This window comes from Cervus canadensis, chromosome 2 (assembly GCF_019320065.1).
Source record: "Cervus canadensis isolate Bull #8, Minnesota chromosome 2, ASM1932006v1, whole genome shotgun sequence".
Classification (NCBI taxonomy): domain Eukaryota; kingdom Metazoa; phylum Chordata; class Mammalia; order Artiodactyla; family Cervidae; genus Cervus; species Cervus canadensis.
In genome coordinates this window covers 84,193,573-84,218,135 of record NC_057387.1, presented here as the reverse complement: position 1 = coordinate 84,218,135, position 24,563 = coordinate 84,193,573, and the positions used below count along the sequence as shown (strand labels likewise).

Here is a 24,563-nt window from a genome sequence, read left to right as displayed (position 1 = left end):
AATTTTCTTTTTCTTTTCACATGGTAGCTCTATCTTTAGCTTTTTAAGAAACTTCCATATTGTTTTCCATAGTGACGGCACCAAGTTACACTCCCACCAACAGTGTAGGAGAGTTCCCTTTTCTCCATACCCCTTCTATCATTTATTATTTGTAGATTTTTTGATGATAGGCATTCTGACCACAATGAAATTAGACCACTCCCCCACACCATAAACAAAAATAAACTTGAAATGGTCTAAAAACCTAAATGTAAGACATGACACCATAAAAATTCTCGAAGAGAACATAGCCATTCTTTGACATAAATTGTAGCAATATATTTTCTTAGATAAGTCTCTCAAACCACAATAAATTAAAGCAAAACTAAATAATAGGACCTAATCAAACGGAAAAGCTTCTGCACAGCAAAGGAAACCATCAACAAAATGAAGAGACAACTTACAGAATGGGAAAAAATATTCGCAAATGATGAGATCAACAAGGGATTGTATCTAAAATATACAAATAGCCCATACAACCCAATATAAATAAACAACCCAATCAAAAAATGGGCAGAAGACCTAAATAGGCATTTTTCCAAAGAAGACCATACAGATGACATGCAGATGGCTAACAGAAGGGTTTTAATCAGGGAAGAGATGTAATCTTGTTTGTTTTAAAAGATATCATTTAGTTCTACTTCTTAAGATGACTGAAGTGAAGTGAAGTGAAATCACTCAGTCGTGTCTGACTCTTTGCGACCCCATGGACTATAGCCTACCAGGGTCCTCCATCTATGGGCTTTTCCAGGCAAGAATACTGGAGTGGGTTCCCATTTCCTTCTCTAGGAGATCCTCCCAACCCAGGGATTGAACCTGGGTCTCCCGCATTGTAGGCAGACGCTTTACCATCTGAGCCACCAGGGAAGTTCAGATGACTAGATAGCTCTTATTATGCAAACAATTATAAATAACAATATAACAATTATAAATGCTTATCAAATTACATCGAACAATTCTCTGAAGATATTAGAAAGTTACCAAACCAGGTAGAAACTGAAGAGGAATAGACACATGGGAAATTTTCAAAATTGGAAAATATTCAATCTAATAAAAGACAAAAACGAGAGATGGAGAAAGCAAGAAAACAAAAGTGACCACAGAAAACAGAGTAAAACGGAAGACTAAATCTGAGTATATTCATCTTTACATTAAATGTTGATAGCTTAAACACTTGAAGAAAAATCAGAGGTTATAAAACAAAACAGGAAAGCAAGACCTAATTACATGCTGTAATCCAGAACACAGACAATGGTAGTTTGGCCAGTGGTACTGGGAATAAAGGTAAAGAAAAACAGCTAGATTGGTGATATACATTTTGGAGTCAGAAACAAGAAGGTTTTCTGATGAATTGGATGTGGACAGAGAGGGAAAAGAGGGAGGTAAGTACGAATCCTAATTTTCTGGCTTTAATAAGTATATAAATGATGGTGTACGTTACCAAGATGAAGATAAACAATGGAGGATCACAGTGAGTTTATCACTTATTATAGTCAGAAAATGGAGTAATCCTTGACTCCTTCTGCCCTCTACCTCCTTGGTATTTAATCCACTGTCTCCGTCCATAGAAATGTTATCCTTCAAAACCCCTCTCCTTTCTCTTTTCTGCACACTTCACGTTCAATCCAGCAGGTAATCCTTTTGCTTGTATCTTCAAAACATATCCCAAATCTGGGCACTTTTCACTAAGCCCACTGCCATCATTCTCGCCTCGCATTTGGTCTACTCCAAGAGCTTCTTTCTGGTCTTCCTGCTTCCACTTCCCCTACTCCCATCCACAGTTTATTCCCAACATAGCAGGCGGCAGCCAGAATGATACTTTAAAGACCTAAGTCATGGCATATCTCTCCTGTGTTCATCATTCTTCAATGACTTCCCATTTTACAGAATAAAAGCCAAAATCCTTACAGTGTCCAAAATACAGCCTCTATTACCTCTCTGACTGTATCCCCTACAATTTTCATTGTGGTTCACTCTGCCCCATTCCTGTGGCCTTCTTGCTATTCCTATATTATTCTCAGGTAAGCAACCCCCTCAGGAGCTTTGCACGGGTTTTCCCTTGGCCTGATATGTTCTTCTCCCAGGTTTCCAAATGGCTAAGTGAAAGTGAAAGTCGCTCAGTCGTGTCTGACTCTTTGCGACCCCATGGACTATATAGTCCATGGAATTCTCTAGGCCAGAATACTGGAGTGAGTAGCCTTTCCCTTCTCCAGGGTATCTTCCCAACCCAGCTATCGAACCGCCAAATGGATAACTCCCTTCCAAACCATATTTGTTAGATGTCACTTCAATGAGGCCTATCCTGACCACCGTATTTAAAACTGCAAAGTCAACTCACAAGTTGAATTCCTCTATTAGTTTTACAACTTATATTGTAAAATAAAACTTACTTATCATTTTTATTGTGTATTATCTGTCTCCTGTTGTTAGAATGTAAGCTTGAAAAGGGACAGATTTTCAGAGGAGGGGCAGAAGGGGTTGTTTTACTTATTGCCTTTTTCTCACTCAGAACAGTGCTCAAGTTTAGTGCTCAAGATAAACATCACTCAAGTTTAGACCTTACAGATAAGTAGAGAGCTAACAAGAGTAACAGGGTCATCTCTATGCTTTAGAAAGATTGTTTTAGCTGCAATCGTTAGAGATGGTGATGTGACTAAATGTCTCCCCCTACCCCCGCCCCCCAATTCATACTTTTAATCTTAACCACCAATGTCATGGTATTGGGAGGTGAGGCCTCTGGGAGGCAGTTAGGTCATGAGGGTAGAGGCCTGATGAATGGGATTAGTGCCCTTATAAATATCTGAAGAAGCCACAGTTCTCCTTTTCTACCAGGAGAAGATGCAAGGAAAAGACAGCCTTCTGCAACCTAGAAGGGGGCCCTCACCAGACCCCAACCATGCTGCTACCTTGATCTTGGGCTTCCAGTGTCCAGAACTATGAGAAATAAATTTCTGCTGCTTATAAGCCACCTGGTCTATGGAACTTTTTTTTTAATAGCAGCCCAAACTAATACATAAGGGTTAAAGGGGGAAAGATTAGAAGTGAGAAGGTAATTAGGAAGCTGAGCAGGATCCAGGGGGATGTTAAAAAAAAAAAAAAAAAGTAAAGGCCTGGGCAGGAGGAGGGAACAGGGAAGCATCTGTTTATGCAGAGTTGGTCTTTGTATCTGTGAAGTTGTTCCAATTAGCTAATGTGAGATCCTTGGCATGAAACACACCTATCTCTATATACCTAGATCCTGCCAACACTGATTCACACACTTTTCTCTTTCTTGACCTCACTAAGTCTACCAACTGTATGTGCTTTAATGCACTTGAAAAGTTACACTGATAAAATAATTGTTTCTCAAGGAAGTGTACAAGAGAACTGTAAGAAAAAATTCAGAAAGGCAGCTCTACAAAAGTCAAGTCCAGTTCTGGAAAGATCTGGGGCTTCCAGTAGCTGACTTGGGTTTGAATCAAGGTTCTCCCCACCTATAGCTGTTAGACCTTGATCAAGTTACCTCACTGTTCTGAGCCTATTTAGTCACTTGTTAAACTTATAAAACTGACCACACAGACATGCTGTGAAGATCAGATAAAATCCTGAATCTTCATGAGGGCCTGAATGTGCTTAGCATAGAACAGATTCTTCCAGTTGGCTGTAGGGGTAGTGCAATTTACTTTTACGTGCTACAATAAATTATAATTACCAGTTCAGTATCCAACTTTCCCATTAGATGATAAGCTACCGGAGGACAGGAATCATGTGACCATGTCCTTGCCTAGCCCAGAGTAACCCCTCCAGAAATCTCTGTAATAGGAAGGAAACTGACTAAATGAAGTCACAGGTAGTGACATCACTATCTCTGTAAGCTGGATCTCTGTAAGCTGTGTACACGTTAAGCCCTTCATGTTGTTGGTGTTCAGTGGCTAAGTCCTGTCTGACTCTTTGTGACCCCATGGACTGCAGTGCACCAGGCTCCTCTGTCCTCCACTATCTCTTGCAGTTTGCCCAAATTCATGTCCATTGAGTCAATGATGCTACTTAACCACCTTATCCTCTGCTGCTCCTTCTCCATTTGCCTTCACTATTTCCCAGCATCAGGGTTTTTTCCAATGTGTCAGCTCTTCACTTCGGGTAGCCAAAGTATTGAAACTTCAGCTTCAGTATAAATCCTTCTGTTAGGTAGTTAAAACAGGAAAAAGGAGTCCAGAATGGTGGTGGCTAAAAGACAAGGAAGGGAGAAGCCTGTGAAAATAGAACAAAGGAAGGTCTGAGGACTGGAGTGAGAACCTTAGGTAGAACAAACAGCACTCCTGGCTAGACCAATATACATAGGGCAGGCCCGGGGGAGGAGAAAAAACATGTAAAAAGAGAAGCCAAAGGGCCAGGGGTCTCTCTCTCTCTCTCTCTCTCTCTTCTCTTCGAGTCTTTTGGGTCAGCATGCCCTCAGGCCTCGAGGATGTATTTTCCTTTATTTTCTAAATAAAACTGAGTTGTAACACAGAGCGGTAACACTGGTCCATCTGAGAACTGTAACACTGGTCTGTCCGAGGGCTGTAATGCTGGTCTATTGCTTCAAATTTTTGTTGTGACAAGACAGATCTGAGGAAATTACATACTCCCCTGACACTTCCAATGAATATTCATGGTTGATTTCCTTTAGGATCGACTGATTTGATCTCCATGATGTCCAAGGGACTCTCAAGAATCTTCTCCATCACCATAATTTGAAAGCATCAGTTCTTTGGCACTGAGCCTTCTTTATGGCCCAACTCTCACTTCTGTACATGACAGCTGGAAAACCATAGCTTTGACTACATGGACCTTTGTTAGGAAAAGTGATGTCTCTGCTTTTTAATATGCTATCTAGGTTTGCTCTAGCTTTCCTTCCAAGGAGCAAGGTTCTTTTAATCTCATGGTTGCAGTCACCATCCACAGTGATTTCAGAACCCAAGAAAACCAAATCTGTCACTGCTTCCACTTTTTCCCCTTCTATTTGCCATGAAGTGATGAGACCAGATGCCAAAATCATAGCTTTTTAAATGCTGAATTACAAGTCACCCTTTTCACTCTCCTCTTTCACCCTCACCAAAAAGCTCTTGATGATGTTCCTCTTCACTTTCTGCCATTATAGTGGTATCATCTGCATATCTGAGGTTGTTGATATTTCTCTGGGCAATCTTGATTCCAGCTTGTGATTCATCCAGCCCAACATTTTGCATGATGTACTCTGTACACACCCAGTTATGGAGGACTGGCTGAGCCCCTGAGGCTAGCCCCAGGCTGAGGGGCATTGGTGATAAAGGAGCAAGCAGATAGGCACTCATGATGAAACAAATCCTAAACTCCAAGAGCAAACAGCAGCTCACATAACCCTGTGGCTCAAGTTTATAAAGCTAAATTCTGACTTCAAGCAATTCACTGCTAACTCCCACCAAGCCCTAGTGTCCCGGAAAGCCAGTGCACCACAGGGGCAGCTCAGGAATCTGTCCTAGTCTCTTTTATTCAGTGCCTGCCCCAGTAAAAATGACTTCAAGTAAGACAGAGAAGACAGCTTGGAGAGAAGGATGGCTGAGGTCCAGCTGGAAATAAGCTTCAACATCTGGATGCAGTGACTGCACGGGTTGGTATTCTGTGGAAAAAATCTGGGCAAAAAACGATGGTTTTTGCACAGCTATTCTGGAAAGAGTATCGACAAGCACGAGACAGTCTTTGATGGGTGTTTGGTGAGCTGAAATAAATCATCCATGGGAATGGGGTATGTGCCCTTCTAAGAGGAAATAAATATCGGCTGCACAAGTTTGAAATGAGTGGAAAACAAGCCCAAATCTCAGGCAGATGAAACTGCAAAGACTCCAGAGCCAGAAAAGATCCTATCCTATTTTTTTTCTTCATCCTGAAGTTAACCAGATGGAGACTTTTTTTTTTTAAAGTACCAATCTATTCATATACTTGGAATGAAAGATTTTGCTTTGTGATGGAAGATCTGTATTTAATTGCAAAAATAAGACAAAATATCTTTTTTTTCCCCAAATCTAGAGTTAAGATAAATTTTATTTCTTTTTTTCCCTCTCTCCTTTCCCCTCCTTTACTTCCCTTTTCTTCTTCTGTCTCTTCTCTTCCACTTTAGATGATATGTTTATGACTGCATGTTTGTAATGTATTCTGGACAGTGTAATAATAGAGCAGACTCCTATAGACAAAATATGAGAGAAGGTGTACATATGAAACACAGAACAAAAGAGATGTAACGTCCTCTTATAGTGTTCTGTACAATGACAATATGCTGAAAAACCAGTGATATGAATTCACAAAACATGAACCAGAATAAGTAAATAGAAAGGAAAGATAAGTGGCAAATGAATCATGTAAAAAGGCCACTGACAGTGCATCAGGAAACTCTCCAGGCTGTGCTTGAGACCCTGAGTTTCAGTTCCTCATCTATAAAATATGGATAACAACTGTACCTAACCTGTAGGGGTTCCAAGAGGATTAAATAAAATAGTACATGAAAGGCTCTTGGAATTGAGACTAAACAAGTCTTCAAAATAAATATTAGGCATTGTGATTATTATGACTATCACTCAAGGATTAACAGGATTAAACATATAAATCTTTCCCATGGGAAAATGCACTCAATAAGGTACAATTATTATTGCTATTATTATCATCATCATCATTGCTATTCTTTTTGTATCTCTGTTTTCTAGGTGGTTTATGTCTCTTTGCTTGCCCTCTTTGAACTGATGCTTTATTGGATAGTCTGTTTTTTTCTTGATTCAGATTTTGCTCCATCTTGCTAACTTCTGGATTTCCTTAGATTTTGCTTTCTGTAACACATGGGTCAATCATGCTCCAACCCGACATCCAATGAAACTATATATGTAGAATTATCCAAAGTAGAATTCTACATGCAGCTGTATTGATGGTGCAAAATCAACTAATTAGGTAAATGTCAACAGTTTCCATGATTCTTGTCAAAAACCATAGTGGACGATTATGAAGATTTTATTAATGGTCAGAAAAGAGTCACTCTTTAAAATTTAATTTCAGGCTCAGGAATTAGGCATAACCAATTCTTGTCCACCAAAATGTGTCAAAATGTTTGGGCAAAGATGGCTTATATCCATAGCAACGGAACAAACTCTAAGCCAAATACTAGGAAAAGCATTTCTTGACTGACACAGATGTTCAACTGGCATACTAAATCTCCAAAAACCTATTGATGGACAGCTTCATGGACCATGCATCCTGCAAAAAGAGTTAGTTCAATGAATCACTATTTTTGTTATAAAAGACTCCAGGTTGTGTCTGCTATGAATTCTGGGTCTTCCAAGGTAATTATACCATAATGTGGGCTTGTAAAGGTGTTTGTTTCAGTAATGGGTTTTCTTTGTGTCACAGAAAGGGAGTGGAAAAGTTGAAAAGTTGAAAAGTTGTGTAAATACATGACACTATGTTTAAATAGGAAATCATCAAGTCCTGATCCCACTGCACCTTTGGTACAGAGCGATGTCTTCTTCTCAACTTTTCTATTGAGAACAATCAAATGTTATTTAATTTATACTTCCCAACTAGACAATGAGCTCCTTAAACCTGGGACTATTAGGGGACTAATTCATGTATCTTTATAGACCGGCACAAGAGTGGAGGCACACACCTGGCTCTTTGAATCTAGCCATTCACCTATGCATCCACCAACTTTGAGAGAAAACGCAAGGCGTCTAAGAATAAAATACAAACACACCAAGAAATGGAAATTAATGGTCATTTATACCCACATTCAGCTTGGGATCAGACCACTTTTGATTTGGCTGAACATTCAGAAGAGCTGGAGAAGAACAGACCATAAACAGATGACTTCAATACAACATAGTAAATGTGAGGTTGGGTAAACAAGGCTGGGTCTCATTTTCCCTTGCTTTTCCACATTTAATCCCTCAGAGGTCTGCTGATCTTTCGACCTCAATTCTCAGTCATTATTGCCACTGTCCTCATTCAAGCCCTCATGGCTTTTTGTCAGTGGGTCAATCTATTGAAGCTAGTCTCTTTCACTGGGCTATGTATGCCTAAGCCTTCTTCCTGATGGATACTAGCCAGTTCTTATAACAGAGATAGGACAACATCTGTCATTCTTCCAATCTTTCACCTGTTCCTCTTGATCTACTACCTAAAAGTTTAACTCCTTAGCATGTTTTACAGGGAATTCTTCTGTGTGGTCCCTGACCAGCTCTCCCAATTGCAAGCCATTTTTCTAAGAACAGTTTATGCCACAAGTGAAAGTTTGCAATTATCCTCAAATATGCCTTGTTATTTTTTCACTCAGATATCTTTGTGTCTATGCTAGTTCTCCTACCTAGAAAATATCCCTGCCTTTCTTTGTCTGGTTGGTCCCTATTAATCATTAAAGCTCAGCACAAATACTGTCTCCACTGCCAAGAATTTCTTAATCTAGCTTTGTTCCTGCTCTGTGTCTTATACCTCAGGTATAGTATACATCTCACTTTTATTGATCTTCTGTCTTCCCTATGAGATGACCCCATGAATTCAACATATTTTCTCTAAGCACCTTTTATGAACCAGGCACTGGTTGGATACAAAAAGTATGATATGGCCCATACCTGTAAAGAGCTCCTGTGTGTAAGTCACTTCAGTCATACCTGACTCTTTGCAACTCTATGGACTGTAGCCCACTAGGATCCTCTGTCCATGGGATTTTCCAGGCAAGGATACTGGAGTGGGTTGCCATGCCCTTCTCCATGGGATCTTCCTGACCCAGGGATTGCACTGGGCTAGATACAAAGAGAAGTATGATATGGTCCATACCTTTAAAGAGCGCCTAGATTTCCAGAAAAGACTTATCTCAGAATGTCCTAAGAGCTAAAGTTATGTTTTACAGATCAAGTAAAACTAGCAAGTGACAAAGAACTCTCCAAGCAGAGCATATACCAAGGCACAGAGGAGTCGAATAACATGAGCCATGGGGAAGCCGTGAGTAGGGCAATCCGCCTTAGTGACAAGTACACATGCCAGACTGGAAAGGATAGACCACAAAGGGAATGATGTGCCCAGAAAACTATCTGAACTATGCCCCCAGGGCTATGAGGAACCAGTGAAGGATGCTGGCTAGAGATTAACACAGTCCTTTTCACAGAGTAGAACATCACTCTTGTTGCCATGAGAAAAATGGGTTGTTATGTGAAAAGAAAGCTAGGTGAGAAGATTGGTTAGTCATCAATGCCTGGACCAACATTTATTCCTTTGGCAAACGCAGGCAGCATATGCTCCATATGTGAGGTTGTATGCTAAGGAAAAGTTAATTCTGATTTAAGAGTCTGCAAATCTTTCAGATACTGGGTATAAAGAATATGACAAAATGGACTAGTCAAGGGTGGAAAAACATTAAGGACCATAGGAAGAAAGTGTCAACTTACCAATTTTCCAGTAACGCTCTGACCACCTTCATTCAGCCAGAACCCAGGGACCATGGCTGAGAAATAAGGGCCCCAGACACCTGGTACAAAGATTGGGTTTTTGCTGATCTGGAAAGAAAGGGGCAAAGTATGTGAAAATATTGACCCTCAAGGCTAGAAGCAGTCTTATTTTCCTCCCATGTGAGGTCCCTCTGGCCATGGAATTCAGCTTCTTGCTAAATACCTTTGATGGTGGGGAAGTCACTCCTGCCAAAGGATGGTCCTGGCTTCTTCTTTAAAAACCTTTCTGATAAACTCATCCAGGTGTCAAGGTAGCAAAAGAGATCATTTTGGAAAGAAACTGATGTGACAGTCCTTGGCTGGCTCCCTCTCTGTAGTGAACTGACTGCAGTCATGGTCCCCATTTTCTAGCCCTCTATGCATCCACCTGCTTTGCAATGTGACTTCATAGCCCCTGTCATTGAGAGGTGGGGTCCCCATCCCTTGAGTCTGGATCAACCTTGTCACTTGGTCTGGCCAACAGAATGGGGCAGAAGTGACACTGTGTACCAGTTTTCAGGCCTAAACCTCAAGAACTGTGTGCTCCTGTTCTTCCCCCTCTCCCTCTGTCATGAGAACATGCCCTGGTGAGCCTTCTGGACAGATATGCAGAAAGCTGAGTCAGTCCAGTTGTCACACATGATGATTCAGATACATGAGACAGCCCAAATCGGATCAGCAAATCCTTTTAGTCAACCAGCAGCTGGCGAGCCTGGATCACCAGAATCACTCAGCCAACTGATAAGATTTGTGAACAAAAATACACGTCCTATTGTGTGTCATGAGGATCTTATGTTTGTTTCCCACCTAACATATATAAGGCAAGAGATAACTGATACGTCCCCTTACTTCTACAAATATTAGACACCTAATAACATACTATCCCTCTTGACTAGGGACACGGAGATGAATGAGAAAGAGCTCTCTAGTCTGCAAGAAACTCCTCATTTAGGGGGAGCTAGATAAGTAAATAGTCAAATAGAAAACAGTGTGGTCCATGGGATGGTAAAGACAAAGCATAGAATGCTGTGGAGGGGCACATCGGGGAAGGAATGAAGTGGTCCAGACTGTGGCTTCTTAGAGAATGGGACATACACTTAGACTAGTAAGATTTAGCAAGATGAAACAGAACAGGCATTCCAGGTCAAGGGAATAGCTTGAACAAAGCCATGTAGGTGAGACAGATGCTCTTGGTATTCAAGATATGGCAATGTCTTTTTGTAGCAGACCACGGAAGTCCATTAGGTGTTAGGAAAGTACATCAAGGGATGAGACAGGACAGGCAGGGATGGACCACGTGTTTACTGATCTGGAAAGGCATGAGCTTCTCATCCACCCAGTGGAGATAAATGCTCAAGTGATATTATGGTTGTGGGGGGTGTATGAGAAGGTAAGGATGAAAAGGGAGTTAGGTACATTGGGTCTACTCCTGAAAGTCCTGAAGCTGGGCAGAGAATGTATGCATTCATTTATTCTACAAATATTTATTCAGCTCTTACTATGCCAGGCCCTAGGGATACAGAAGTGAACTGAATATATCTATAATCTCTGCCCTCATGGACTTTATAGTACAGAACTTCAGCATATGGATAAACCTTCTAGCTATTCTGGTTCTCTTTTCACTAAATGAGTGAAATCAGTCAAATCAGTAGGAGTTCCAATCCCTAAAAAGGAAGGGGGTGAGGGAAGGCAGGAGACTATACAATATTATCAACTTTAAATTTTGTCAAATAAAGATCGTTTATAAAAAGGGTAAATTTAACACCTAAAGTAATCTCAGGGGTAAAGAGCTTTTCTGTTTTTTTTCCCCCCTGCAAGGAAAAGCCATTTAACTTTTATATGTTCACTCATTTCTTGACGGGTTCAGCAGATGTTTCCTGATTTCCTGTTGTGATCCAGGCACTGAAAGTAAACGTACACCAAAGAGTGCAGTCTCCATCTTCATGGAACTGCTCTCTTAAGAGGAATGCAGACTAGAAGGGCTGATGATTCAGGTTTGGCCAGGATTCTCTCACTTTTAGCATTAAAATTCCTATGTCCTAGAAAATTCTCAGTACTAGGCAAAAGGGACAGCTGGCCACCCTAAGATGGCTATCACACAAATGTACAAACAGTGATAAGTGAATGAAAGAATATCAAAAGGTATTATAAGGGCTCATAAGTGAGGTACCTAATGCAACCTAGGGGTCAGAGTTTTCTGAAGAAGTGATATCTGAATTAAGGTGAAAACATACACAGAAATTATTTAGGTGTGAGCATATATACATCTGTATTTTGTACATATATATGTGTGTTTGTATGTGTACATGATTGTTCCAGTAAAGAGTGTTCCAGACAGAAGCAGCACACACTAAATGGTATATATTTTTATCACTTTGTCTTTGCCAGTGAAAATTTTATCACATGCCAGCTCTAGAAACTACTGCCCTACTCTGCAATGCCTGAGCCACTGTGGGGTGAATAAGACAGCCCATGCCTATAAGCACTTAAGCCCCAGGGTTTAGATGGGTGGATGGACACCCACCGAAGTCAAGCCATCTCTTTTCATGCCCTGCACCCCTTCCCGTCCAGAATTCTTCCAGCACCATTCGACAGATTAGTTTCAGAGAAGTGGCATGTTGTCACAAAGGTTGTAAATGGCTGAGGTGGGAGTTGAGCCCAGGTAGATACTGGCATCAAACCCCAGGATATGCTTTTTAAAAACAAACAAAATTTGTATAAATTTCTTAGGAGGGTTTTGCATCACTCCTGCCACCACCACCCCCCAACTGCCCCTGCACCTCAAACCCCACGATTTAAAGATGTTTCTGTATAAGTTTTTGCTGAACTCCACTGGCAGACTGGACTCCGCTGCTCAGAAATGGCAGGTGAAGGAGCTGTCTGACTGTCCAGAATGCTCTGAGCTAATTCCTGCTTGTGTTCACTCGCCTGGGATGGTACATGCTTCTCATTGGACATCCTGACTACGGCAAGGAAACAGATACAGAAATATGTTCCCCAGAGCGTCTCCAATTACTCCCAAGCTCTGGGAAAAAACAAGTAAGAGTTTGTTTAGACCGAGCGCACATTCATGTATTTATATGTAGTCTAATCCTCTGCAGTAAACCTAAATACTTCAGAAAATTTTTGTGAAAGCCTTTTCCATGCTGATAGCTATCTTGGCCTGAAGGCTGCTCTGGGACTCAACGGGAAGGAGCACATTTTACTCCACTATTAACAGGTGTCCATACAGGACACTGACTTTCCAGCAATAATATGCTAATGGCAACAGCAACCACTACAATTGATTGGGTACTTATTAAAGACCATATTTTAAGCACACTGCAGGAATTAAATCACTTGATCCCCACAATAACCCTAAGGGGAAGATTCTATCATTACTCCTATTGTTCAGATATGTAAGCCGAGGCAAAGACTGTTAAATAGCATACATGCTCAAGCTCAGTTGCTCAGTCATGTCCGCCTCGTTGCAATCCTGTGGACTGTGGCCCACCAGGCTCCTCTGTCCATGGGGTTTCTCTAGGCAAGAACACTGGAGAGGGTTGCCATTTTCTCCTTCAGAGGAGCTTCCTGACCCAGGGATTGAACCCACATCTCCTGTATCTCCTGCACTAGCAGGTGGATTACCACTGAGCCACCTGGGAAGCCCATTAAATAGCATACACAGGGTTATAAAAATACAAAGCAGTCAGGCTCTACAGGTTCTGTATTTGTTCCTGTTCTGTATCTCTTCCTGACTTTAGGCGACCGTTGCTTCTTTGAGTCCTTCATTTACCTTTAAAGGGCAGAAAGCAAGGGTCATTAGAGCCAAAAGAGACTCACTGAGACTGAACAAACCTCCCGGCCTTGATGACGCGTAGGTTAGGGAATCTTCATGTGCAAAAGGCTTTTGATAAGTTTCCCCCTATACACTTGTGAAGAGCAGAGGAGAAAGAAAGGATTGAGTCAAAGGCCTATCTTCACTCTATCATGACTACCATGTTCTTAGCCAAGGGACCTTATGAAAGGGAATCTTTCTGAGCCTCAGTTTCCTCAGTTCCAAAATGGGAAGAATGATATAAATGTGGTAGGACCTTCATGAAAATAAAATAAGCTGTCACCTATAAACAGCTTATTATATGTTAAATATCATGTAAAAGTTAGCTCTTGAAATGAGGAAGGTATGACGGAATAGTCAGGTGACTGGGATGAATGGCCATAGCCAAAAGTAAATGCTACCATTAAGCACACATCCTGGTAACTAAGTTGGTAAAGATTCTGCCTGCAGTGCAGGAGACCTGGGTTCAATCCCTGGGTCAGGAAATCCCCTGGAGAAGGAAATGGCAACCCACTCCAGTATTCTTGCCTGGAAAATCCTACAGACAGAGGAGCTTGGTGGGCTATAGTCCATGGGGTCGCAAGAGTAGGACATGACTTAGCAACTAAACCATGACCACCACCACCATTAGGGAAGTCTCTAGATGCATTCTTGGTTTCATTTAGTCAGCATTCTTAATAATGAAGTAGAAGATGACATGGGCTTCCCAGGTGGCTCAGTGGTAAAGAATTTATCTATCAATGTAGGAGACTGAGGGGATGCTGGTTCGATCCCTGGGTCAGGAAGATCCCCTGGAGAAGGAAATGGCAACCTGCTGTGATATTCTTGCCTGGAGAACCCCATGGACAGAGGAGCCCGGCAGACTACAGTCCATGGAGTCACAAAGAGTTGGACATGAGTTTGAGTGACTCAGCAGAGCACACAGAAGCTGATATAGAAGCAAAGTTTATCATATTTTCAGGTGGTATAAACTTGGGAGAATTACTTATCATGAGCCACGTCCAAATCATGATTCAAACTTACTTTAAGAATTAGAACAGTAACATTCACTAAATCGTAAAGTCAAAATTTTACACTTAAAAGGTACTGGTAATAGTCCCTTCTGGAATATTCCTTTTCCTGGGTGATGTTACATGAGCATTCAATTTAGTATGAATTGTATGGAAACCTTTGACATATTGTTTAATTATGTGTGATAGAAATAAAGTTGTAAAAACCCACAATAAAACAAAATATTTGGTTGTGCACTCTAAGCCAGGCACTGAGATCAGCAACAAGGTTAATAAAATAATAAAGCAGAATACTAGTAATAATAGAAGAAGAAGAAGAACAGTGAGGAGAGAGAGAAGGGAGGAGAGAGGAGAAGAAGGAGAATTAACAATAAGGCACCCCCCTTTTCCACAAGGTGCTCCTGGTCAGACTGGAGAGACAGAGGTGGAAATTAACAAATTACAGCAAAACATGCCAAGTGCCACAGTGGTTGGGCGAGGAGTGTGGTGGGACCCAGATTACCTGGGAGAAGAGCGAGCGCTTCACAGAGGCGGCCACGTGGGAGTCAGGCCTTAAGGAGGAATAAGCGCTTCCTTAGGTGGGTAGGGAGGGCATCCCAGGTAACAAGCCTCAGAGGCATGAAGCTATGCAAGCATCTCGATTTTTATGAGGGCTTAAAGTTCTCCATTTTACTTTACATAAAAATTCACAAGGTCTGAAGGATGGGTATATTTTTGCAACAACATATCCTATTGCTTGTCAAAGATTCCATTTTTTAAAATCCTGTGATGGGGAAAAAAGCCTCAGTGAAACCACCCTCAAAGTCAGATAGAAGAAATAATAATATAGAAATAATAATAATAAGTAATAAAATAGCAATTGGTAACAGCTACTGTGGGTTTATTACATGCCAGACTCTTCGAGGCACTTTACAGACATTATCACATTTAATATTCATGACAACCCAATGAGATAGATACTATTATTATACTTACTCCACAAATGAGGAAATCTAAGCTGAAGGAGGTCAAATAACTCGTAAATACAAAAGGAGTAATTGCAAGGTCCAGGCAGGATCCAAGCTATGATCTACTAACTTATTTTTCTCTCCAGATCATATTTTCCTTACCCATAAAATAGCCTGGACTAGAGATGTTTAATATCTCTTTTGTCTTTGAGATTCTCTGATTCCTGAATGTTGAGTCATTCTCCCTTAGCTGGCCAATCGGAACTCTCCAGAACGCTATTAATATTTCAACACAGACTCTGCCCTCACATGGCCTGGGGCTCATGGGGTTGTCTGGGGTTGCTTCTTGGGGCATCTCTAAGTACCCAACTTTGCTCTACCAACTCCCTGACCTATGGCCAACATTACTGGGGGCTTCTCCAGATTGCCAACTTCATGGATTATATTCAATGGCTATTATCTATAATATCTTACATTAGCTGAGTAAATATTCAGCAACTACTTACTGGATACACACTGACTTCAAACTACTATTTTAAATATAAAAAGAAAGATGGGTGTTGAGAGCCATGTAAATGACATAATCCCTGTTTACAATCTAGTAGGCACTGGAGAGCAGGATGAGCTGGGTAGTCTCTCAGGCATCAAGTGACTTCTGAATGTACATTTGCATTCAGACTGAAAATAACCCTACTAATACATGGCTGCAAATACACAGAGCCTGTTTTACAGGTGAAGACACAAGAATGGGAACAGTAATCGAACTACCCAGGATCACAAGGATCAGAAATGGTGGACTTGGGATTAGAAGTCTCTCTGTATGTGCTCCTGCCTCTTTTCATGTCTGTGTCCGAGCTGGCTCCAGGAGTGGATGCCACTGGCTGACTTTTCATCTAGGGCTATGCTACAGTCAGCTGAGTTTCCCTGTGGTGATAAAACCCAGGCACCTGCTCACACCTTTCTGGGAGCAGTGACTGGATTCAGGGTAGGGAGCTGCTCCAGCAACGTCCGCTCTGCCTTCCTCCATCCCATCATCCCAAACTTGGCCTAAGCCCCTGGCAGGGGCAGGAGGCAGGCTGCAGGCGCCAGTGGTCCTGGGAGGGAACAGGAGGTTTTGTTTTGAGTGCCTCTAGCCAGGTTGGGAATGTAAGAGGGTAGCCGCAGGCATGTGTGGGACTGGGTATTTCCGTGGTGGCTCATCTCTCCCTCCAAACGGACTGTGCTATATCGTCTTACTAGAAAAAACCATTTATACACATTCCAGTCAGCTCCCAGCTCACTACATAGTACAAAAAAAGAGCACAGAGATTTCTGTTTATGAATGGGGGCTCTTAGCATTCACCTCTATTTTTCCACTTCTCAGGCTGAATTGCAATAAGTCTCTCCTACAAAATGGTGAGGAGCTGCGTGTTATCTTAAAGGTAGTACATAAACATGGTTTGGTAATATGACCATAGACCTTGGAGTCAGGAAAAGTGTTGTTAGATGCTCAGTTGTGTCTGACTCTTTGTGACCCCATGGACTGTAGCCTGCCAGGCTCCTCTGTCCACCAAATTCTCCAGGCAAGCATACTGGAGTGGGCTGTCATCTCCTACTCCAGGGGATCTTTCTAACCCAGGGATTGAACCCAGGTCTCCTGCATTGCTGGTAGACTCTTTACCAAAAGCTGGCTGTCAGTTATGGTTGGGTTGCATCCTAGTCGTGAACCTTCGAATCTCTCTGAGTCCCTTTTCTCAACTATAAATGGGGACAATCCCAGATCCCATCCCTCATCAGCTCCATCTCTCTGGTGGGCTCTTCCTCCTCCTTCCTCCTGGATTTGTCTCACTTACCACATCTCTCAGGGTCAGCTCACTCTCATGCAGTTATGACAATTTTTATGCTGCTGAGTTTCAAATTTTTATTCCAAATGCAGGCCTCACTCCTGAGTTCCATACAGGACATTTGACCCGAATGTCTAATCAACATGTCCAATATAGATAGATCTTGTCATTCTTCCTCCCAGGGCTCCTCCTGTCCTGGGGTCCCTGTCTTACTATATGGTACCCTATTTACCCAATCAGCAGAATATCATTCTTGACTTGTTCATCTCACTCATTGCTCCACGTTAGGTCGCACATACGGTCAACTCTATTTTCAAACAGAAGCCTTTATGTTTCTCCCCACTGCCATTACATTATCAGTCCTTTACCTTTTCTTGCTTGGGTTCTTGCAACAGCAATTAAACTGGCTTATTTGCCTCAAATATTTTCCTCCTCCCTGCAATCTGCAAGCCCCATCAGAGACTAACTTCCATACCTGCAGCCAAGTGGTCTTTCTAATACATAAATCTAATTCTATCACTTCCTTTACTTACATCCTTTAGACAGTGACCAGACATTCCCACCTCTCTGATCTGATCTACGAATGATTTGGCCAAATAGATCTTTGGTACATGTGGTCATTTCCCCCACTCTTTGCCCTGTCGTTTCTATTTTTTATTGCAGTAAGCTCATCACAGTGTAGGAATTCCACAGGTGAGCCATTTCTTTCTCATCTCTGAATCTTCATCAGTTCTCCTCTCTTTCTAAAAGGCAGCCCCAGGACTTCCCAGGTAGTCCAGTGTTTGAGACTGTGCTTTCAATGCAGAGGGTGCTGGTTCAATCCCTGGTTGGGGAACTAAGATCCCATATACTGTGGGGCACGGCCAAAAAAAAAAAAAAGAAAGAAAGAAAACCTCACTGCTTATTTGAAATACACATTAAAAAAAAAAACAAAGGGCAGCCCCTCTCACCTTCCCCTGACTAACTCTAAAATGTCCCTTTGTAAGACTCTGTTCCGTATTACATTTACCTGCTCCGGGAAACCTTCTCTGAACTCTGACTTCTCTCCTAGTTCCCAGTTGGATGTGCCTCCTTGCATCTTCCCCTAGCTCTCTGTACTTCCATGATGTAGGCAATTCTAACATTACATGTGTAAATGTGTATACCGAGATCTATAAATACACACATAATATGTACTTATATCTACAGAGTATGCTTTGTAAATGAAATCATCACACATATGCAAGAAATGGCTAAAATTACTATTAATTTATGAATAGTTTTAATAAATTTACTAATAATTAATATTAATTATCTCACCTGCATTAAGAACAAGAGTAGAATAAAACACATATCCAATCACTGTAAGTGACCTGTAGCTAATAAAGCTCAGGCCTGCCAAGTTTTCCTCTCCTCTATTTGGAGGTTTTGGAAAGGTTCAGAGTCCTCCAATAAAGTCTGCCTTTCCTAGAAACTCAATCCCTTTATTTCAGTTTGAACAAAACAAGAACACATAAAATCCATTCATAGATATCTTCTGGGGCTTAGGAGTCTGAGTGGGCAGGCGGGGAAGGCATTGAGCAGGTGTGCCACCCAACCAAATAGTCCCCAATCTGGGGATGGAGGGAGGCTGCCAGATATTGCCTGTAATGTCCTGAATTATTTGCAAAGGATTCTGGACCCTTTAAACCTCCTTCTTCATCATCTTGAAACCGGTATGTGATCACAACACCAATGTCACTCATCAGTTTCTTATCCACTCATATTGAACACACCCAAAGTTGACTGCAAGAGAGACTGAATAGCCAAGAAAACTTTAGGATCTTCCTGAAGTTCCAAAGTTGACTGCAAGAGAGATTGAATAGCCAAGAAGACTTTGGGGTCCTCCTGAAGTTCCCCCAGCTTCCTTTCCCCTGCAGACCAGAAGCCACACTCGACCTTCTCTGTACAAATGCCTGATGCGCTCCAGGGAGCTCAGACTGGCTTCAGCTTTGGAAGCTTTGAGAGCTGTGTGACCCCAAAGACGTAAAATCATATCTGGCCTCTTTTTCACAGCCCAGACAGTCTGTGGTGGGTAAACCACAGTTTCCTCTGTAGTGGGGGAGGGAGCTAAAGAGGAGGAGGGGTGCTCTGTGTGCGCAGTCTTTATCCATCGGACAGATTCTCAGCTCTGCTGCTCTGATGTCACACAGTGAATTGGACCTTCAGAATCAGAACTGTATTTTTCTATTTTTGTCACACTCCCCATAAATGAGCACAGTACTATTAAGCGGTTCTCAAATACAGTTCAACCAATGCTCTTTTGATTCCAAATTAGCTGTTATGAAAAGCAGCTCCCCCTTATAGAATTTAGATGCCCTTTAAAAAGGTGCCCAGAACAGAGAAGCAGAAATATCATATGATATCCTTTATATGCAGAATCTAAAAAGAAATGATATAAATGAACCTACTTACAAAATGGACAGAGACTCACAGAGAATGAACTTATGGTTGCTGGGGGAAGGATGGGGGAAGGGATAATTAGGGAGTTTGGGATGGACATGTACACACTGCTGTATTTAAAATGGATGACCAATTAGGTCCTCCTGTATGGCACAAGGAACTCTGCCCAATCTTATGTGGTAGTCTGGATGAGGGGAGTCTGGGGGAGAATGGATACATGTGTGTGTATGGCTGAGTCCCTTGGCTGCCCACCTGAAGCTATCACAACATTGTTAATTGGCTATACTCCAATATAAAATATAAAGCTTAAAGGAAAAAAAAAAAGTTATAGTGGGGGGGGGGTGGAAATGATGCCAGGGAGTAGTTTCATAACTGAGGCTGAGCAAATCAGCAGGTCCAGAGGGGGATGACACAGCCTTTTCCCTTGTGACAGACCCTTGGCACCTACGACACAGCACCTCCATCAGACGTGCTCTGACTCTGCCTGCTAAGTTGTGGACATTTCTCTCCCAACCCTGCTCCTGATCTGTTTCTGCATGTCCCTTATTAAGACCATGGTCTGGCCTCAGCTATCATCTCATAAATCTGACCATGGACTCTGCTTTTCTGGTTTAATATTCAATGTTCTGTCTTAACTTGCTATGTGACCTAGCCCCTTGTGGTGTGATCATCTGAAAAATGGGGTGCAAAGGACCTCTTTTTACAGATTTGTAAAGATTAAATGTGCCACAGTCTATTATAGGCATTGGTGCGGTGCCTGGTACATTCAGTGACCCAGGGAAACGAAACCTGTATTAATATCATCACCTCCATACCGGCCAAAGTGTACTTCTTATTTATGGATTGGTGTACACGTGGGTGTTTAATTTTAAAACGTACGATCTGACATGATCTTGACTAGAATGCTAAAGTAGCGTACAGAAGCCGCACTGGCTCTAGAAAAGAGAACCCAAGATAAGAATCGAACTCTCACTCGGATGAGTTCAGTTCTATTGGCAAGATCTGTCACTGGGATTAAACGCAATCGAGGCTTTACCCTGGTAAAAGCATATGATATAAAGGCAAAGAGAGCCTTGGCTGATTTATATTGGAGCCTCTTTTGATAAAAGACTTTCTGTGCATCAGTTCAGTTCAGTTCGGTTCAGTCGCTCAGTCGTGTCTGACTCTTTGCGACCCCATGAATTGCAGCCCGCCAGGCCTCCCTGTCCATCAGCAACTCCCGGAGTCCACCCAAACCCGTGTCCATTGAGTCGGTGATGCCATCCAACCATCTCATCCTCTGTTGTCCCCTTCTCCTCCTGCACTCAATCTTTCCCAGCATCAGGGTCTTTTTAAATGAGTCAGTTCTTCGCATCAGGTGGCCAAAGTATTGGAGTTTCAGCTTCAGCATCAGTCCTTCCAATTCAGGACATATGCATCAGTTATTGCCTTTTGGAAGTGCTCCCCAGACATCCCACTCCTGCTAATCAGGGGATACTTGGGGACTTGAGCCCTGTCCATGCAAGTCTAGACCTGAAGAATCCTCCTCTGTAGAATTTTCTCTCCATTTTTGGCCTCAGAAGATAAAGCCAGAAGAGAAACTAAAAACTATCCATATTTATATGATACTTCCCTCAATGAGTAACTACAAAAGTATTATAAACAGAGAAGTGTATTCAAAACTCAGGGTGAAGGGGTTTACCCTTTACATTTTCTCTATAACAACAGAGACTGAGAACATCAAAACATAGTGATGGCTGGATAGAGGAAGAAGATGGGGAGAAATGGTGTGAAACCCAATATTCTCTGGCTACCAGCATGTCCAGAGCAGACAAGTGATCATGGCCCTCTGTCCTACCATTTCTGGACCAGGCATCCAGGGTGCTGGAGTCACTGCCATCAATGCAGTGACGTGCCCTGAAACTTCTCTGCCATCCGATGGGGGCAGGAGGCACTTTCACATATATCCCAAGATGCTAGGATGTCCTGTGCTATATGTGATTCTGATGGGAAAGGGAGCTAAGTTTTAGAGATATTAACTCAAGTTCCCAGCTTCCAAAAGGCAGAATCAGGATTTAGACTCAGATGGGATGTAAGAGTTCCTATCTTTTCTGAGACATTGTTTTAGAGGAAAAAGGTTGTAAGAACAAGAACACAGGAGACTGGGAGCACTCTCTTCCATGTTTAGTCTGGAGCAAGCCTGGTGCCTTCTGGACCTTGAATGGAATATGTACCTTGCAAATTTAACAGGCATGATGAGATTTTCCTATATTGGGGAGAGAAAGAGAAGAAAAAAAGAAAAGAGAGAGAGAGAGAGAATCCACACATTCCAGAATATTTTTTTCCTCCTCTCTACACATGCATGCGTTCTCAGTTGTGTTTGACTCTTTGCGACCCCAAGGACTGTAGCCCGCCAGGCTCCTCTGTTCATGGGATTCTCAAGGTAAGAATGCTAGAGTGGGTTGCCGTTTCCTCCTCCAGGGGATCTTCCCCACCCAGGGATCGAACCTGCATGTCCAGCGTCTCTTGCATTGCAGGCGGGCTCTTTACTACTGAGCCACCAGGGAAGCCTCCTATCTATACTCAGTAGCAATTCTTTAAGAATATTAAGGGAGTCTCATGTTTTGATAAAAAGAAATTACTTAATAAATTGCTTTCCTATTTAAATGAGATCTTATAAAAGAGAAATGGCTTGTACTACAGAGGCCAGGGGACTAAAGCAGAAAGGATGCTCAGAGGGGAAGTTGATTGAGGGGATGTGCCCTCTGCCTGTAGTCTTATAAAAGACCACACTTAATATAGGCGATATGTAAACACTGCAGAACAATCAGAAATAAATGAAAGGAGGGCTGCAGAGTAACAAAGTTCAGCTGTGGGCAATGGCCAGGAGGCAGCTTTTGTTATGCACAGATCATCTGCATGTGAGGCAGGCCTGATTTCAACTAGGCTACAGGCTAGTTCGGAGAAGGCAATGGCACCCCACTCCAGTACTCTTGCCTGGAAAATCCCATGGACGGAGGAGCCTGATGGGCTGCAGTCCATGGGGTCACTGAGTCAGACACGACTGAGCGACTTTACTTTCACTTTTCACTTTCATGTATTGGAGAAGGAAATGGCAACCCACTCCAGTATTCTTGCCTGGAGAATCCCAGGGACCAGGGAGCCAGGGACCGGGGAGCCTGGTGGGCTGCCGTCTATGGGGTTGCACAAAATCAGACACGACTGAGGCGACTTAGTAGCAGCAGCAGCAGCATAGGCTAGTTAGTGTATGAAAATGGATCAGGGCCCATCTGGATTTCCTTAGGAAAAAAGCATGGGGAAGTGGGTGGAAAAAGAGAAAAAAGCAGGTATCTGTAAAATATAAAATAAATGACCTGATGTAGGTCAGGGTTACAGTTCTGGAAGAGTGGTTTAAATAAAGTTTCTGTGTTATAGATCAGTCATGTATTTAGCTTGTGCTAAGTCGTGTCCGACTCTTTGCAACCCCATGGACTGTAGTCCACCAGGCTCCTCTGTCCATGGGATTTTCCAAGCAAAGAATACTGGAGTGGGTTGCTATTTCCTTCTTCAGGGGATCTTCCTTACCCAGGGATAGAACCTGTGTCTCCTGGATTGGCAGGTGGAATCTTTACCACTGAGCTACCTGGAAAGCATATTCAGCTCACAGTGTAACAAATGACAATTACTGGGGTGGCCAAGAAGTTTGTTCTGGTTTTTCCATTACATCTTATGGAAAAATGAAATTATTGGCCAACTCAATACAATGGTTTATATGTGTATGTATATATGTGTGTGTATATATATATATGTATGTGTATATATATATATATATATATATTTTTTTTTTTTTTAAGGCACTGCAAATAAACACAGGGGAAAAGGGAAGGGAAGACAGCTAACACTTGCCAAACAGTTACTATGTCTGATGGTTTTTACATATTTATAGATTTTCTTTGATTTACAGAGGGCCTCACTGTGTCTCAGACAGTAAAAGCATCTGCCTACAATGTGGGAGACCAGGGTTTGATCCCTGGGTAGGTAAGCTCCCCTGGAGAAAGAAATGGCAACCCACTCTAGTACTCTTGACTGGAAAAGCCCATGGATGGAGGAACCTAGTAGGCTACAGTCCATGGGTTGCAAAAGAGTACAACACAACTGAGCAACTTCACTTTGATTTACAGATGAAGAAACCAGAGCTCACAAAATTCAAAGCCCTGTTTACGGCCACACAGGTACCAAGGGGCAGAAAGGGGATTGGTCTGGGTCTGTGTGACTCCAAAAACCATGCTCTTCTTACTATAGCCAGCTGCTTCTTGGCTGTCTGGGAACCAGAAAAGTCAAATGGATGTAAGAGGGTCAGTGGAAGCAGCCCTTCCCATTCTGGGTGTGAGCCTGGGCTGTGGGTTTACAGAGAGGGGCCCTTGGTACTTGCAAGGCTAAGGGCACTGCCTAAGGGTTCCCTTAATGAGTGAACCAAGCCCGGGTTCTAGAGCTCAGCGCGCTTCCCTAGGGTCCTGCTTCCCTCTCTCCACTCATCATGCAGCAATCAGAGATAAGATTAAATGAAACTGGCCACCAGGGCCAGCCTGGCTTCCAGGATGTGTGAATTCCGGCACAACGGTCTGTGTGTTGATACCCTGTGTGTGTGGTGTGGGCTCATTCGCCATTGGCCTAGCAATCTGAGAATCTGGCTCTCACCTGAGGGACAGATGTCAGGGTAAGGAGTCAGAGCTGTTTTTCCACTTCACTGGCAGGCTGTCGGAGGGTGGTGACTGAGCACACAGCCATGGTGGGAAGAGACACTCCTCTACCCTCCACGCTGGTCTCTGGGGAATACAGAGAGGGGCGCACTGGTTAATGGGGTCTGGGGCTGGTGAGACTCCTTTCTCAAGGCCGAATAGTGCCATAAAGAAGAGGATTTCGGTTGAGCCAGGTAGGGAGTCAAAACTTGTGCAGTGAGTTATGAAAGTGAAAAGTGTTAGTAGCTCAGTCGTGTCTGACTCTACAACCCCCTGGCTCTGCGACGACCAGGCTCCTCTGTCCATGGAATTTTCTAGGCAACAATACTG

At 42.5% G+C, this 24,563-nt stretch overlaps 1 protein-coding gene and 1 non-coding gene across 11 annotated transcripts in view; both read right to left on the bottom strand.

Moving 5' to 3' along the window:
• The window catches only part of FGGY (FGGY carbohydrate kinase domain containing), a 483,924-nt gene that overhangs the window by 139,867 nt on the left and 319,494 nt on the right, over positions 1–24,563 (bottom strand). For 9 of the 10 annotated variants that reach the window (XM_043461161.1, XM_043461164.1, XM_043461163.1 and 6 more), the window contains one exon: positions 9,459–9,566. The exons of the other annotated variant lie outside the window; for it this stretch is intronic. In XM_043461161.1, the coding sequence (XP_043317096.1) occupies positions 9,459–9,566 (108 nt within the window). The remainder of the gene's footprint in view (positions 1–9,458; positions 9,567–24,563) is intronic. 10 annotated transcript variants of the gene reach the window in all.
• Positions 835–906, bottom strand: TRNAC-ACA. Its single transcript has one exon. It is a non-coding gene; the product is annotated as a tRNA-Cys (tRNA).